At 47.4% G+C, this 17061-nt stretch overlaps 2 protein-coding genes and 1 pseudogene across 10 annotated transcripts in view; 2 read left to right on the top strand and 1 right to left on the bottom strand.

Annotated features, from left to right (window-relative positions):
• TENT4B (terminal nucleotidyltransferase 4B) overlaps positions 1-4405 on the bottom strand; it is an 84382-nt gene extending 79977 nt beyond the window's left edge. For 2 of the 6 annotated variants that reach the window (XM_054533885.1, XM_054533884.1), the window contains exons 1-2: positions 4310-4405; positions 3106-3615 (exon numbers count right to left, since the gene is read on the bottom strand). In XM_054533885.1, the coding sequence (XP_054389860.1) occupies positions 3106-3615; positions 4310-4389 (590 nt within the window). In that variant the 5' untranslated portion in view covers positions 4390-4405. Of the gene's footprint in view, positions 1-3105; positions 4044-4309 lie in introns of those variants that run through there. The other 4 variants (XM_024233131.3, XM_054533883.2, XM_024233129.2 and 1 more) reach the window with 3 other exon arrangements.
• On the top strand, positions 4196-16266 carry LOC129050782 (large ribosomal subunit protein uL16-like). 4 transcript variants are annotated; one of them, XR_008514558.2, is made up of 3 exons: positions 4237-4921; positions 12768-12821; positions 16105-16266. XR_008514558.2 is itself a non-coding variant. In XM_054533893.1 (2 exons), exon 2 carries the CDS (start codon positions 5665-5667, stop codon positions 6103-6105), a length of 441 nt encoding a protein of 146 aa, XP_054389868.1. In that variant the 5' UTR covers positions 4196-4393; positions 5332-5664; the 3' UTR covers positions 6106-6661. The 4 variants fall into 4 exon arrangements, 3 of the variants coding, with proteins under 3 accessions (XP_054389868.1, XP_054389867.1, XP_054389866.1); XM_054533893.1 differs by lacking the exons at positions 12768-12821; positions 16105-16266 and adding an exon at positions 5332-6661 and having other exon boundaries at positions 4196-4393; XM_054533892.1 differs by lacking the exons at positions 12768-12821; positions 16105-16266 and adding an exon at positions 5332-6661 and having other exon boundaries at positions 4206-4429.
• Positions 5625-5714, top strand: LOC112129462 (small nucleolar RNA SNORA70; annotated as a pseudogene).
• Positions 16267-17061: the final 795 nt, after the last annotated feature.

Here is a 17061-nt window from a genome sequence, read left to right as displayed (position 1 = left end):
GCAAGAGGTCAGCATTTTAAATAAGTCAACCAATTTGGTTGAAGCAGAGAACACAAAAGACAGCTGCGAGAGACTATATAGCTGTCCCATGGTTCTAGTCCATTTTCACATGCTTTCTGGTCTCCTCTCCCCATCTGGACTATCAGTTCAGAGGCCGAGAACCACCACAATGTGTTAACCTATTAGCTAACTATCAGTCACATCTTAAGAATTCAGAAAACAACGGTAATAGTTTTAATATATTTAATCTCAGAACAGCATAACATCGAGGTGCACTCTGAATTCAGATTTTTTTAAATACCTGTATTAAAAATAGAAAAGCTTCCTAAAGTTAAGAAATAAGGATACTGGCGAGAATGGTGGCTCATGCCTATAATCCCAGCACTCTGTGAGGCCAAGGTGGGAGGATTGCTTGAGACCGGTTGAAGACCAGCCTAGGCAACAAATGGAGGCCCCATCTCTACAAAAAGTAAAAATAAAAAAATTAGGCAGGTGTGGTGACGTGTACCTGTAGTCCCAGCTACTCCAGGAAGCTGAGGCAGGAGGATCACTTAAGCCCAAGAGTTAGAGGATACAGTGAGCTATGATCACGTCACTCCACTCCAGCCTAGGCAGCAGAGTGAGACCCAGTCTCAAAAGAAAAAAAAGAAATCAGGATAATGAGGCCGGGCACGGAGGCTCATGCCTGTAATCCCAGTCCTTTGGGAGGCCAAGACGGGCAGATCACCTGAGGTCAGGAGTTCAAGACCATCCTGACCAACATGAAGAAACCCCGTCTCTACTAAAAATAAAAAATTAGCCAGGCGTGGTGGCAAGCACCTGTAATCCCAGCTACTCAGGAGGCTGAGGCAGCAGAATCACTTGAACCTGGGAGGCAGAGGTTGCAGTGAGCTGAGATCGCGCCACTGCACTCCAGCCTGGGCAACAAGAGCGAAACTCCGTCTCAAAAAAAAAAAATCAAGATACACGAATCAAAGGAAGAATTTCTAAGCACCCAGACACTCTTAACACTCTTGGGAATTGTGTAATGTATTTTTTGAAACTAGGAGGTCTCAGAATTGAAATCTTTTTAATTTTTTTTTTTTTTAATTAACAGCTGACATCCTCTAAGGGAGGAGGCAAAAGAATGGAAAATCTGGTGAAGTGATAAGCAGTTTTTAAAGACGTTTACAATCAGTTTTTAAACAGTAATCCCTCTGGGAAATGAAAATTCCTCTCCTAATCCCTTTGAGGGCAATATATTTGAATCAGGAACAAGAACATCTTGCTTCTACTAAGTACAAATATGAACCTTTTAGAGTATCTTCTGCATTAAATAGCAAGTAGAGGACAATTTCTAATTTATCAAAAAAAATAAGCATCTTGGATTTATAACTTTTGCTAGACACATGCAAAGAGGCTTCAGTAAAATGCAATTAAGGAACTTCAAGGTTTTCGTTGACAGTGATTACTTAACCGGAGCTTACTCCTGTGAAATGAAACTACCAGAAACCCTCAACATCAATTTGCTTGTCACTAAACCACAGGTTTATGCTTAGACTTGGAAATGCTAACAGGATGGAACCACAAGCCTTTAATAAAACGTGATGACCATGGAGAGCGCCCTTGAAGCTTAGCAACAGAGGACTCAACCCTAAAAAGGGTACCCTTTCTGGAATGTGAGGGCAGGTTTGACATGTACCACAGCACCAGTCCTAAAACGCTTGACTGCATTTTCCACAAAAGGTGGGAGTTGTAATAGTAGCATAGAGCAGACACCAGCCCACTGGAAGCAGATGGAACCCACCAACTCATTTTATCCAGACCTTCAAAAAGGTACACAGAACTGTCTCTCTCAGCCAAAGCAGGGCAGATCTGAATGAATAAATCCAGGAAAAGGTTCACATGGGATTACTAATTGGTAATTTCATTTGCACACCAAAGCCCTCAATGTAAAACACAACCTGAAAAATGAAAAGCAATTTGAAAGCCGGTTCTCCATACTCAAGCTACACACACACACACACACACACACACACACACACACACACACACACACACACACACACACACACACACACACACACACACACACACACACACACACACACGAGACCCAAAAGCTTTGTTTTACAAAACAAATAAGATTCAGTAACCTATTCCAGCACAGGGACTCTTCTGAAGGGAGATCTAGTTGGAAACATTCCCTGCTTATGTACATAATTCACTAGGGGTCAGGTAAGATTCCATTTTCTAAGAGCTGAACTTTAAACAGAAAGTCACTAGTGGTGCAATATTCACTCATTAGCATAAATCTCTACCCCTTAGAATGAAAAGCATTGGCTGCCTCTGCCAGGATGACAACTTTACAGTGAGAAGCTGGAGCCGCGGACCATGAACTCCTGGAAAGTTCTATCAGGGCCTCAGAAGAGCTCACCACCTTCACCAGCCTAAACTTAGCGGTCACCCATCCCACGCCACCCTCTCCACAGACAGGGCATCTGTGATATGGGAATTTTTTAAAAATAAAAATAAAAAGATGGGCCAAAGGGTCAAGAGCAGGCAATGCCTTACAGGGCTGACATGATTGCTGTCTGGGACTGGGGGAGGGGGAGGAGCATTCTGGATGTTTCTATTCTTGGCAAGGAAAGCACCTCCGGGTCCTGCACCATCAAAAAACACTCACACACCAATGTTCTCAGGGAATGAATGATAGGCCCGTGCTAAGCGGTCTCATCTTGAGTTGTGATGATGGGGAAAAAGGTGTGGAGGGCTGGAGACGGGGTGGTGGTCAAGGGTAGATGTGTCTAACTAAGGGGGATGGGAGGAGAGTGAATGGATAAAGGAGGGGCCTGGGGAAGGTGTGGACGGTTAAGAGGGAGGGGAGGAAGGTGTGGACGACTAAGGGAGGACAGGAGAGCGGAGGGTGTGGACGGCTAAGGAGGCTTGGGGAAAGGTGTGGACAACTGGGGGGTTGGGGATGGCCAGCAGCACCCCCGTGCACCAGCAGCGAAGGCAGGCCGTGGGGGTGGCCGCTCCTAGACCCTCACAACCCCCCTCTGTGGGCGTGTGCCCGGCTGCGCGTTCGCACTGGCCAGGCCATCGGGCCGCAGGGCCAGCACTCACCCCACGACTCCCTGGTTGTAGTTCCTCCGTTTCCACGGGGTCCCGCTGTACACGACCCCGCCGCCGTCTGCTCGGCCGCCCCCCGCGGCCCGCCCTCCGCTGGGCTGCAGCAGGCTGTAGTTGAGTCCATACGTGCTGGCCTTGTTGTCGCGCTTCCTCTTGTTGCTGCTGCCCGAGGCCGAGTCGGCTGGATCGGCGGCGGGGACGGCGACCGAAGGGTGTGGGGAGGAGGACGCCGAGGGAGGCGAGGACGCCGAGGAGCCCGCCCGGCGGGCCCAGGCCCCGGGCTGGTGGTGGTTGTTGTTGTTGTTGGTCGTCTCTAGGGGCAGGAAGTCCCGCTGCTCCGCGGGCAGCGCGTGGCTGCCCAGCAGGCGCTCCCCAGAGCGATACATGCCGGCCGGGGCCGGGGCCGGGGCCGAGGCCGCGCCGCCGGGGCTGCCGGTGCTGCTGCCGCTCCCGCCGGTGGCCGTGCTGCTGCTGCTGCTGCCGCCGCCGCCGCTCGCGCCGCCGCTGCTGTGACAGTGGTGGTTGAAGTAGAGGTTCCTCAGCCCCTGGGTCGTCTCCCAGATCTGCATCCACAGACTGTTGGACGGTCCGAGCTGCTCTGGCTGGAACCAGGCGATCCTCGGATCCATCAAACGGCGGCGGCCGCTGCCCCCGCCCCTCCCGGCCGCCCGCAGGGCCGCCGCCGCCGCCGCCTCAGGCGCACGCCCGGCCTCGGCTGCTGCTGCTGCTGCCGCTGCCGCTGCCGCTGCTGCTGCTCGGGGCCCGCCGCGGGCGGCGCGGTCGCGCAGGGAGCCCGGCCGGCGCCGGCGGCGTCGCTCCCGCCCTCGGGGGCTCCGCTGGCCCTCCCCCCCTCCCTCCGCCCCTCCGCCGAGCCCCTGTCACTGGGGTCCCCGTGCAAATGGCGGCGGCGGCGGCGGCGGCTCCACAGAAGAGCGAGCGGCGGCGGCGGCAGCGGCGGCAGCGAGACGCGCCTGCTCCGTAGCGTCCTCGCGCCTCCGGCCCCGGGGCGGGGCCTCTGCCGGCTCCGCCCGCTCGCTCCGCCCCCCCATCGCCCCGCCCCCACGCGCTCGCCCCGCCCCCGCCGCGCCGCGCAGCAGCCGGGGAGGCCGCACCGTGCGTCACAGAGACCGCGGCGCGACGGGGCAGCAACCGCCTGGCCCAACCGTACTTGGGCCATCTGTGGAGAGGGCCCACGTACCTGGGCGTCCGGGAGCTTCTGACGCGCGCGCGGCTCCTCTGCCTCGGCTTCCCCGGTGCTGAGACTGGACAAGGCCACATGGAGGTTGCCGCCCGCCCCGCAGGGAGCGCGTTGTGGGAGGTGCCGCCCCGCCCCTCGCTCCTCGCCCCTCCCATCCCTGTGGCCGCCGGATCCCGGGCCCTCGCAACCCTTCCTGACGTCTTGGCTTCTGCCTGCTTTCTAAAACACTTTCTTTTTTTAAAAAAAAAAAAAAAAAAAAAAAAAACAGCCTATAACACTTTTTTCTGGTGGAGTGGGGACACGCCCCCCCCGCCCGAGCGCGTGCCCCGGGGTCCTGACGCGGGCTGCTCCAGACCCTGCACGGCTACGTGCGCCCGGCCCTGCTGCGCCCTAGCCGGGGTGGGGGACCCCTCACCCCGGCCTGAGGCCACAGAAACCTGCACCCCATGCATAGCCCTGGGGGAGGCCACTAAGACTGAGAGTGTGAGCCAAGGGCGGAAAGCCACAGCCACACACTCAACCCACTTTACACGGACACGCAAACACGTGTAGATGTACAGAGAAGCAGACACACTCCTGCGCGGCGTAGCAAAGACGCTCTCCTGCCCTAAGGTGCACCAACAGCCTTAGAAAGCTCTTCTGAGTTCAGCATTAAATTTTAAGAAAACCCAAAACCTTTTAAGCCTAAAATGAAGATTTAGCATCAGCAAAGATTGTCCACTAGGTCGTTATTTGCATGTCTTTCAAATCTCTGTGGTTAAAAAGCCAAGGAAAGGGGAATGTTAAGTATTTTAAATCAAGAGACTAAAAGAAAGTAAGTGAACAGCTTCTGTGTGGGCCCTTTAAGGTTGGTCCAAAGTCCAGAACAAGTCCCTGATGCCTGATATTGGCCTTCTATTTTGGGAGCTCAATATCCTGGAAAGTTTTTATGACAAATAGTGGAAAACTATCAAAGAACTAAGCGTCGCTCTACCTTTTTTTTTCTTTCGAGACTAACTCTTGGTCTATCATCTGGATTTCAGTGACTCGTTCACAGCTCACTGCAGGCTCCACCTCTTGGATTCAAGCGATCCTCTTGCCTCAGCCTCCGAGTAGCTAGGACTACAGGCACGCGTCAACATGGCATAGAGACGAAGTTGCTCTGCGTTGCCCAGGCTGGTCTGGAACTCCTGGACTTAAGCGATCCTCCCACCTCAGACTCCAAAACTGCTGGGATTACAGGGGGGTGAGCCACCACGCCTGACCTTACCTTTTTTTTTTTTTTTTTTTTTGGTAAGAGAATAAATAGCAAGACCAGAAATACGGAAAACACACAAAGACCCTTCAGCTGCAAACAACAGCTTCCTTGGTAGTTTATGCAGCCTGTTTCTTGTATGGGCTGCTCTAAGGGACCATGGAGACAGGCCTTTCAGATGTATGTTCATGTCTCTGACCTTGCACTACGCCAATGTAGGCTCCAGGCAGATATTCGAGGTGCCTTTGGAAAGCTCCAGGGCACTGTGGCCAGGATTCACATTGGCCAAGTTATCATGTCCATCTGCAACAAGCTGCAGAATAAGGAGCATGTGATTCAAGCCCTGCTCAGGGCCAAGTTCAAGTTCCCTGGCTGCCAGAAGATCCACATCTCAAAGAAGTGGGGCTTCACCAAGTTCAATGCAGATGAATTTGAAGACATGGTGGCTGAGAAGCGGCTCATCGCAGATGACTGTGGGTTCAAGTACATCCCCATCATGGCCCTCTGGACAAGTGGTGTGCCCTGCCCTCGTAAGGGCTTCCACTGTGCTGCCCCCTCTTAATACTCACCAATAAATCCTACTTCCTGTCCACCAAAAACAAACAAAAAAAACCCTTCGGAATTTTGATTCATTCTATTTGATTGTTGCTGTTGCTTTACTAGAAATCAGTATTAAAAGTTTTCTCTGTCCGGGGGTGGTTGCTCACACCTGTAATCCCAGCGTTTTGGGAAGTCAAGGCGGGCAGATCACCTGAGGTCGGGAGTTCGAGACCAGCCTGACCAACATGGAAAAACCCCATCTCTACTAAAAATACAAAATTAGCCGGGTGTGGTGGCACATGCCTGTAATCCCAGCTACTCAGGAGGTTGAGGCAGGAGAATCGCTTGAACCCAGGAGGTGGAGGTTGTGGTGAGCCGAGATCTTGCCATTGCACTGCAGCCTGGGTGACAGAGCGAGACTGCAGCCTGGGTGACAGAGCGAGACTCCATCTCAAAAAAAAAAAAAAAAAAAAGTATTCCCTGAATGAAATTTGCTGTATACTAATTATTACCTAGCCAGGAAAATAAGTAGCCGTATTTTTTGTGTTATTTACACTGACAAACAAAAATAAAACATTGTATAGAAATAGATTTTGTTTGCTGACCTCATATTTGTTTTAAAAATTTAATCTCTGGCTGGGCGTGGTGGCTCACACCTGTAATCCCAACATTTTGGGAGGCCGACGGGGGCAGATCACGAGCTCAGGAGTTCCCGAGACCAGCCTGGCCAATGTGGTGGAACCCCATCTCTACTAAAAATACAAAAAATTAGCCAGGCGTGGTGGCACATGCCTGTAATCCCAGCTACTTGGGAGGCTGAGGCAGGAGAATCGTTTGAACCTTGGAGGCAGAGGTTTTGGTGCGCTGAGATCGCGCCATTGCACTCCAGCCTAGGTGACACAGTGAGACTCTGTCTCGAAAAAAAAAAATTTTATATATATATTTATATATATATATATATATATATCTGTCTCTGTCTCTCAGCAGGGTGCAGTGGCTCATGCCTGTAATCCCAGCACTTTGGAAGACTGAGGTGAGAGGATTACTTGAGGCCAGGAGTTTGAGAACAGCCTAGGCAACATGGTGAGACCTCTGTCTCTACAGAAAATTTAAAAATGAGCTGGGCCTTTTCCTTTAACGTAGGATCAAGGTAATAAAAAAGAAAAAAATATTCAACATGAAATTTGGAGGAGACAGATATCCAAACTATCATCAGATGCTAATTCATCAGTTACACCATAGTAATATCATGTGTTAAGTAGAAGGCTTTCTTCAGCAAAGTATCAGAGATACATTTGATTTACATACTTTTGTAAACTATATCTTCTCAGGATGCTGGGTACTTATTAAGATCCATGCTTTCAGGCCAAGCGTGGTGGCTCACGCCTGTAATCCCAGCAATTCAGGAGGTTGAGGCGGGCAGATCACTTGAGGTCAGGAGTTTGAGACCAGCCTGGCCAACATGGTGAAACTCCATCTCTACGTAAAAAAAGAAATTAGCCGGGCATGGTGGCCCACATCTCTAAGGCCAGTTACTCAGGAGGCTGAGGTGGGAGAATCACTTGAACCTGGGAGGCAGAGGTTACAGTGAGCTGAGATCGTGCCACTGCACTCCAGCCTGGGCGACAGAGCTAGACTCCGTCTCAATACATAAATAAATAAATAAATAAATAAATAAATAAATAAATAAAATTAGCTGTGCTTGGTGGCGAGTGCCTGTGGTCACAACTACTCGGGAGGCTGAGGTGGGAGTATGGCTTGAGCACAGGAGGTCGAGGCTACAGTGAGCCGTGTTTGTGACACTGCACTCCAGCCTGAGCGAGATCCTGTCTCAAAAATAAAAATAAAAATGACCAGGTGCAGTGGCTCATGCCTGTAATCCCAGTACTTTGGGAGGCTGAGGCAGGAAGATCACTTGAGCCCAGAAGTTCAAGACCAGCCTGGGCAACACAGTGAGATTTTTGTCTCAAAAGAGAAGAAAAGGAAATAAAACTAAAAAAATTTAAATATATTTTCTTAAACCCTGCTTGAAAAAAAAAAATTCAGGAGAGGCATAGTGGATCACACCTATAATCCCAGTGCTTTGAGAGGTTTAGGCCAGAAGGTGGCTTGAGGCTTGGAGTTTGAGACCAATCAAGGTAATATAGCAAGACCCTGCCTGTAAAAATAATAATAATAATAGTAATAATAATAAAATTTTTAAATTCAATCTCAAGACACAATATCAGGAAAACATTTTTCTTTTTAATTCAAATAAGAACAATGGAAAGCCCAAAAAACTAAACATTATTGGCCGGGCACAGTGGCTCATGCCTGTAATCCCAGCACTTTGGAAGGCTGAGGTAGGAGGATTACTTGAGGTCGGGAGTTTGAGACCATCCTGACCAACATGGTGAAATCCCGTCTCTACTAAAAATACAAAAATGTAGCCAGGGGTGGTGGCGCACACAAGTAGTCCCAGCTACTCTGGAGGCTGAGGTGGAAGGATCACTTGAACCGGGGAGGCAGAGGTTGCAGTGAGCTGAGATCGCACCACTATACTCCAGCCTGGGTGACACAGCGAGACTCCATCAAAAAAAAAAAAAAAAATAGATGTATCAAGGTCCCACCAACAGAAATACCCACTGTGAAGACTGTTAAACATTCATCCAAAATTCTCTCCATGCATATGTCCATGTTGAAATACAGGTATATATTCCAGTCTCTTAAAATATTTCTTCAGAGCCAGGTGTGGTGGCTCACACCTGTAATCCCAGCACTTTGGAAGGCAGAGGCAGATGGATCACTTGAGGTCAGGCGTTTGAAAGCAGCCTGGCCAACATGGTGAAACCCCATCTCTACTAAAAACACAAAAATTAGCTGGGCCTCCTAGGCGCACACCTGTAATCCCAGCTACTTGGGAGGCTGAGGCAGGAGAATCACTTGAACCCAGGAGGCAGAGGTTGCAGTGAGCCGACATTGCACCACTGTACTCTAGCCTGGGTGACAGAATGAAACCCTGTCTCAAAAAAATAAATAAAATAAAATATTTATTCAGACATTCTAGAACACATTAAATGCCATTGATATCTAAGTTTTTTCAAGGTACTCAAAATTAGTAATAGCATGTGCAAGAAATTAACATTTGTTACATTTGAGTGCTGATTTCCTCAGGCAAAGGTTAAGAACTACTGAAGTATTGGCAAAATGATAAAAATTAGTTAACATACATAAAAATACATTGTAGGCCAGGTGCAGTGGCTCAAGCCTATAATCCCAGCACTTCTGGAGGCCAAAGTGGGCAGATTGCTTCAGCTTAGGAGTTTGAGACCAGCTTGGACAACATGACAAGACCCCACCTCTATAGAAAAAAATATATAAAAATAACTTTATGGTGCTGGGCATGGTGGCTCACGCCCGTAATCCCAGCATTTTGGGAGGCCGAGATGGGCGGATCACCTGAGGTTGGGAGTTAGAGACCAGCCTGACCAACATGGAGAAACCCCGTCTCTACAAAAAAATACAAAATTAGCCGGGCATGGTGGTGCATGCCTGTAATCCCAGCTACTCAGGGGGCTAAGGCAGGAGAATTGCTTGTACTTGGGAGGCGGAGGTTGCAGTGAGCCGAGATCGTGCCATTGCACTCCAGCCTGGGCAACAAGAGGGAAACTCTGTCTGAAAACAAACAAACAAACAAACAAAAAACCTTTATGACCAGGCGCAGTGGTTCATGCCTGTAATCCCAGCACTTTGGGAGGCCGAGGTGAGCAGATCACTTGAGGTCAGGAGTTCAAGACAAGCCTGGTGAACATAGTGAAACCCCATCTCTACCAAAAGTACAAAAAACTAGTCAGGCATAGTGGCGTGTGTCTGTAATCCCAGCTACTTGGGAGGCTGAGGCAGGAGAATCACCTGAACCCAGGAGGGGGAAGTTGCAGTGAGCCGAGATCATGCCACTCCACTCCAGCCTGGGCAACAGAAGGAGACTCTTGTCTCAAAAAAAATAAAAACTTTGTAGACTGTGACATGTGGGCTGAAAGGCAAGGCATTACTGTGCTCATTCACCTGGAAAGAATGCATGTTGGTTAGCTGTGTAACTTATCCTTGTTTCAAGGCCTTCAGCAAATCTTGGTTGAATGTCTGTCACCCATGCAGAATTGAGCTAATTGCTTTAGAGGAGATAAATAAGCAACCAGGGCCTTTGGCTGCCTTCCATGAATTTCCTGTCTGGTTGAGGAGGCAAAAAGAAGTAAATATTTAAACTCAAACTGCAATTCATTCAATTAATTCAATAAATATGGTCTTGAGCAACTATTAGATGCCAGATTCTGGGGATACAGCAACGAACAATTCTGATGAGGTCCCTGCCCTGGTAGACCTAGTTTGCCAGTGAGCAAGGGAAGCCTATAAAGTCACACAGTGGTAAATGCGATGAAGAAAAAGAAGGCAGGCTGAAGGACAGTGACAGTATGCTATTTTTAGATAGGCTAATCAGGGAAGGCTGCTCTGAGGAAGCGATATTTGAGTCAAGCGGTAAGCGAAGGAGTGGGCTGTGACCATCTAAGGAATGGTCCATTAGACAGAGGGGACGGCAAACACCAAGGCCCTGGGTCAGGAACCTGCTCTGGGCGCAACAAGATGAGGCACTGTGATTGAGTGTCAGATGTGTGCCATGGTATAGAATTATAAAGTATGTCTTCTGGAAGGTACCTTAAAAATCATTCAGCTGGGGCCGAGTGCGGTGGCTTACTCCTGTAATCCCAGCACTTTGGGAGGCCAAGGTGGGCAGATTGCTTGAGCCCAGGAGTTTGAAACCTTCCTGGGCAACATGTTGTTTCTCCTAAAAATACAAAAAATTAGCCAGGCATGGTGGCCTGTGCCTGCAGTCCCAGCTACTCAGGAGGTTAGGTGGGAGGATCACTTGAGCCTGGGAGGCAGAGGTTGCAATGAGCTGAAATCACAACACTGCACTCCAGCCTAGGTGACAGAGTGAGGCCCCGTCTCAAAATCAATCAATCAATCAATCAATCAGCTCCCTGGACATGGTGGCACAAACCTATCATCTCAGCTACAGGGGAGGCAAAGGTGGGAGGATCCCTTGAGCCTAGGAGTTCAAGATCAGCCTGGGCACCCCATCAATTTTAAGAAAAAAAAATTTTTAAAGAAAAAAATTATGCAGCCCAAAGTAAAACAGTTGGGTATTTCGCATACACTAAAATGTACAGTTGACCCGTGAACAATTCAGGGTTGGGGTAATGACCTCAGCAGCACTATTGAAAATCGGCGTGTAACTTTTTTTTTTTTTGAGGCACAGTCTCACTCTGTTGCCCATGCTGGAATGCAGTGGCATGATCACGGCTCACTGCAGTCTCAACCTCCCGAGCTCAAGTTAATCTTCCTGCCTCTGCCTCCTGAGTAGCTGGGACTACAGACGTGTGCTATCAAACCCGCCTAACTTTTTCTATTTTTTGTAGAGAAGGGGTCTCAGTATATTGCCTAGGTTGGTCTTGAACTTCTGGGTTCAAGCAGTCCTCCCCACTTCAGCCTCCCAAAATGTTGGGATCACAGATGTGAGCCATCACACCTGGCCAGCATATAACTTTTGATTCCTCAAAATTTTAACTACTAGACAAATGTGGTGGCTCATGCCTGTAATCCCAGCACTGTGGAAGGCCAAGGCCAGTGAATTGCTTGAGGCCAGGAGTTCAAGGCTTCAGTGAGCTATGATCACACCTCTGCATTTCAGCCTGGGCAACAGAGAGAGATCTTGTCTCTAAAAAAAAAAAAAAACCAGGCTGTGCACCGTGGCTCACACCTGTAATTCCAACAGTTTGGAGGCTGAGGTGGGAGGATTTCTTGAGCCCAGGAGTTTGAGACCAGTCTGGGCAACATAGTGAGACTATGTTTATATATTATATAGTGATATAAAATGTAAATAATTGTATACTATTTTATATTATTATTTTAAAAATTATTATATATATATATTTTTTAGATGGAGTTTCTCTCTTGTTGCCCAGGCTGGAGTGCAATGGCCTGATCTCGGCTCACCGCAACCTCCGCCTCCCGGGTTCAAGCGATTCTCCTGCCTCAGCCTCCTGAGTAGCTGGGGTTATAAACATGCATCATCATGCTTGGCTAATTTTTCTATTTTTATTAGAGACGGGATTTCTTCATGTTGGTCAGGCTGATCTTGAACTCCTGACCTCAGGTGATCCGCCCGCCTCGGCCTCCCAAAATGCTGAGATTACAGGCGTGAGCCTCTGCGCCCGGCCTATACTGTATTCTTAAAGTAAGCTAAAGAAAATAAAATGTTACTAAATAAATTATAAGAGGCCAGCCCCAGTGGTTCATGCCTGTAATCTCGGCACTTTGGGAGGCTGAGGTGGGAGGATCACTTGAGCCCAGGAATTAGAGACCAGCTTGAGCAATATAGTGAAATCTCATCTGTACAAAAAAATGTTTTTAATTAGCTGGCTGTGGTGGCACATGCCTGTAGTCCCAACTCAGGAGGCTGAGGCGGGAGGATTTCTTGAGCCCAGGAGGCAGAGGTTGCAGTGAGTCAAGATCGTGCCACCTGTACTCCAGCCTGAGCAACAGAGCAAGACCCTATCTCAAAATAAATTAATTATAAGGAAGATAAAATGCATTTACGGTACTGTACTATATTTGTTGATACCTTAACTTCATGTCATCTGTTTACAGGACGAATCATCTATCCGAAATGGCAGGCACCCACAGCGGCAGACCTCAATCTGGGTAGGGTACATAGCAAGCAATTCAACTTTTTCTTCTTCTTCTAATGTCAAGACTTTCCTCTGTTCCTTAGGAGCACTTCCAGCATCATTAGAATGGGTCCCATAAGTGATACAAGGTTTCTACTCGAGAACTGAGAGAGATCACTTTTTACCGCTTTGTGCAGTTTGCCAAAGAGACAACTGCTCACACAGATGATTAGTGGTACCTGGTGTTTTAAGCAGATGTTCTTAATAATAACTAGAAGTAACTACAAAATTATTACAGTACTGCACTACGTACTACAGGTAATTTTTTTCAGTTATGATTTACTATCACATCTTTGTTTATTTACATTTTTTTCAACTGTGAGTGATGCTATGTATGATCTGTAAGTATATTTTGCATCAGTTTGGGCAAATTTTAACTTTTTTTTTTTTTTTGAGCTGGAGACTCGCCTTGTCGCCCAGGCTGGAGTGCAGTGGCGCGATCTCAGCTCACTGCAATCCCTCCCCCCCGGGTTCAAGCAATTCTCCTGCCTCAGCCTTCCGGGTAGCTGGGACTACAGGTGCCTGCCACCACACCCGGCTAATTTTTGTACTTTTAGTAGAGACGGGGTTTCACCATGTTGGCCAGGCTGGTCTCGAGCTCCTGACCTCATGATCCGCCCGCCTCGGTCTCCCAAAATGCTGGGATTACAGGTGTGAGCCACCGCACTGGCCAAATTTTAACTTTTTATAACAGGTTTGTACATATTTTATGGTAGTAAATGATAAAATACACTAGTGTCTACATATATCTTGTGCATTCCTACCTAACTTTTCTTTTTTTTTTTTTTTTTTTTTTTTTTGAGACAGAGTCTCACTCTGTCACCCAGGCTGGAGCGCAGGGGCGTGACCTCGGCTCATTGCAGCCTCCGCCTCCTGGGTTCAAGTGATTCTCGTGCCTCAGCCTCCCAAGTAGCTGGGACTACAGGGGTGTGCCACCAGATCCAGCTAATTTTTGTACTTTTAGTAGAGATGGGGTTTCACCATGTTGGCCAGGCTGGTCTTGAACCCCTGACCTCAGGGGACCCACCTGCCTTGGCCTCCCAAAGTGCTGGGATTACAGGCATGAGCCACTGCGCCTGGCCAACTTTTTAAGTTTTTTTTTTTTTTTTTTTTTTTTTTTTGCCATTTCTAGGCTATTCTGCAAGTTTTTTCAAATTGTCCCAAATCTCTGAAAAATTTTCCCATATATTTATTGAAAATATCCACATATAAGTGAACTCACACAGTTCAAGGAACAACTGCATTCACTTTCCCCAACAAATCTTCAGTGTTTTATCCCAAGTAATCTACTACTGCATTTTAAAAAATAGACAACACCAATTTCAATAATCAATTTTACTCAGCCTTTTCATTTTGCTATTTAGAACAAAAGAGCAGACATTTATTGGAGTCTTGAAAATCGTCAACATTGATAAGCCAAAAAACACAGCCATCACAACCCCAGACATGTTCCTCCACAATTTAGCATCCCGTTCATTCTCAATATTTTTCTTCCTAGGCAAGAAAGATGTTGAATTGATAGTCTTAACTTGCAAGATTTACTGAAACACCAAAGTTCTACAGAGTAAAAATTTAGTAGAGAAATAAGAAGAAAGAAAACTACCCAAGAATCATGCAAATTTAAATGTGTTTTCATTTACTTATTTATTCTTTTTAGAACTGAAGTGTCACTTTGTCACAGGCTAGAGTGCAGTAGTGTGACCTTAGCCCACTGCATCCTGGAACTCCTGGGCTCAAGTGATCCTTCTGCCTCAGCCTTGCAAGTAGCTGGGACTACAGGCATGTGCCACCATGCCAGGCTAATTTTTTCATTTTTTTGTAGAGATGGGGGTCTTCCTACATTGCCCAGGGTGGCCTTGAACTTCTGGCCTCAAGCAATCCTCCCACCTGGGCTGGCATTACTATTCTAGTCCAGCCTCCTACTTCCCTGGTAAATCTGCAGGATTTCCCAGGCTGGTCTTGAACTGCTGGCCTCAGATAATCCTCCCATCTTGACCTCCCAAAGTGCCGGGATTACAGGTGTGGGCCACTATGCCCAGCCTTTATTTATTAACTTGAACAAAACAGGAGGGAAATTCCACAACTACTACCTGGTATTATTAATAATTGTCATTAAGGCAGGATGTGGTGGCTCATGCCTGTAATCCCAACACTTTGGGAGGCTGAGGAGGATATGATTGCTTTAGCCAGGAGTTCAAGACCAGTCTGGGCAACATGATGAGACCCCCCATTTCTACAAAAAATAAAATAGGCTGGGCGTGGTGGCTCACGCCTATAATCCCAGCACTTAGGGAGGCCGAGGCGGGCGGATGACCAGAGGTCAGCAGTTTGAGACAAGCCTGACCAACATGGTGAAACCCTGTCTCTACTAAAAATACAGAATTAGCCGGGCATGGTGGCACATTCCTGTAATCCCAGCTACTTAGGAGGCTGAAGCAGGAGAATCACTTGAACCTGGGAGGCAGAGGTTGCAGTGAGCTGGGATCGAGCCATTGCATTCCAGCCTGGGCAACAAGAGGGAAACTCCCTCTCAAAATAATAATAATAATAATAAATAACAATAAGACAAAATTAGCTGGGTGTGGTGGGGTATGCACCAGTAGTCTCAGCTACTTTGGAGGCTGAGGCAGGAGGATTCCTTCAACCCAGAAGTTCAAGGTTACTCCTGGGTAGAGCTATAATCCTGCCACTGCACTCCAGCCTGGGCAACAGAACAAGACCCTGTCTCAAAAAAACAAACTGTCATTACAACTAAATTTTAGACAGTATGTGATTAAAGTACTTTATTCTGGAGTTAGTAAAAACCATAAATAATAGTTTCTTAATATTAGTATCTTCATCATTTACATTATGAAGCATTTGCTCCAGTTATGAATAATCTTAGGCCCCATTTACAAACCTTCCCCTTTTTGCACAAAATATATGTTATTGTTTCATGTTATTTTTCTCCTTCATAAATACCAAGAGGATTCCAAGTAGGGAAATATTTTTCAGTGAGACTTAAAAATAATTAGCAATGTTGAAGCTTGTATCTTGTTCAGGATAATCCAAATTTATTTATTTATTTATTTTTGAGACAGGATCTTATTCTGTCACCCAGGGTGGAATGCAGTGGCCCAATCATGGCTCACTGCAGCCTCCACCAACCTCCTGGGCTCAGATGATCCTCCCACTTCAGCCTCCTGAGTAGCTAGGACTAAAGGCATGCACCACCATACCCAGCTAATTTTTTGGTTTTTTTTGTTTTTTGTTTTCAGAGACAGAGTTTTACCATGGGCTGGTCTTGAATTCCTGGACTCACGTGACCCTCCTGCCTCAGCCTCCCAAAGCTCTGGGATTAGAGGCATAAGCCACCTTGCCCAGCCAAAATGTCTTTTATTTCTACTGTTCTAGAAACAAACTTGCTCAGTTTACAAGCCACTTTGGGGTCTTGGTGTGTGTATATGTGTGTGATAGTTAATTTTATGTGTCAACTTTATTGGGATACAGAGTGCCCAGATTAAACATTATTTCTGGGTGTATCTGTGACAGCGTTAGTAAAGCAGATTGCTTTGGAGCTCGTATGCGAGCCTGAAGAAGACTTCTGTCTCCTATAGCCACAGAGCTGAGACTGCTGAAAATCAAATGCAAAACCTCATTCTGTGACTGACTGACTTGTATCCAGCCTCACAGGGCGTCTACTGTTAAAGTGAGCATATTGATTGGGAAACAACAGGATCCTGGAAATTGAAATAGGGATGTGTGGGAAGACCTTAACAAGAGACATTGAGCCCCGAAAGTCTGATGTCTCCCTTGCCAGTGGAAGAGGCCTCCCTACCCCAGTGGTATGGGTCTCCCCATCACTCTCCCACCCCATCTCAGGGAATTAACTCTGCATTGCCTGAGGAAACTTGTAAAGGCCTCCACTGAGGCAGTTGACAGGCAAGACTATGCTGATTCTGTTACGGGACCACCCCAACATCCCCCTTTGGTTCTAGACCTGTAACTAGACCCAAGTACCAGTAGGCCCCAAAGGTGAAGTACAAAGTGTGACCCAAGAGGAGGGATGCAATGCTCCAAAAGAACTACAGCAGTCCCCCCAATCCATGGCCTTGCTTTCTGCGTTTCAGTTACCCACAGTCAACCATAATTCAAAAGTATTAAGTGGAAAATTCCAGAAGTAAGCAACTCACACTTTTTTTTCTGTTTTTGTTTTGTTTTCTTTTCTTTTGTTA

Source organism: Pongo abelii, chromosome 18 (genome assembly GCF_028885655.2).
Source record: "Pongo abelii isolate AG06213 chromosome 18, NHGRI_mPonAbe1-v2.0_pri, whole genome shotgun sequence".
Taxonomy (NCBI): domain Eukaryota; kingdom Metazoa; phylum Chordata; class Mammalia; order Primates; family Hominidae; genus Pongo; species Pongo abelii.
Note: the sequence above shows the minus strand (reverse complement) of the source record. Positions and strands in the feature narration are given on the sequence as shown.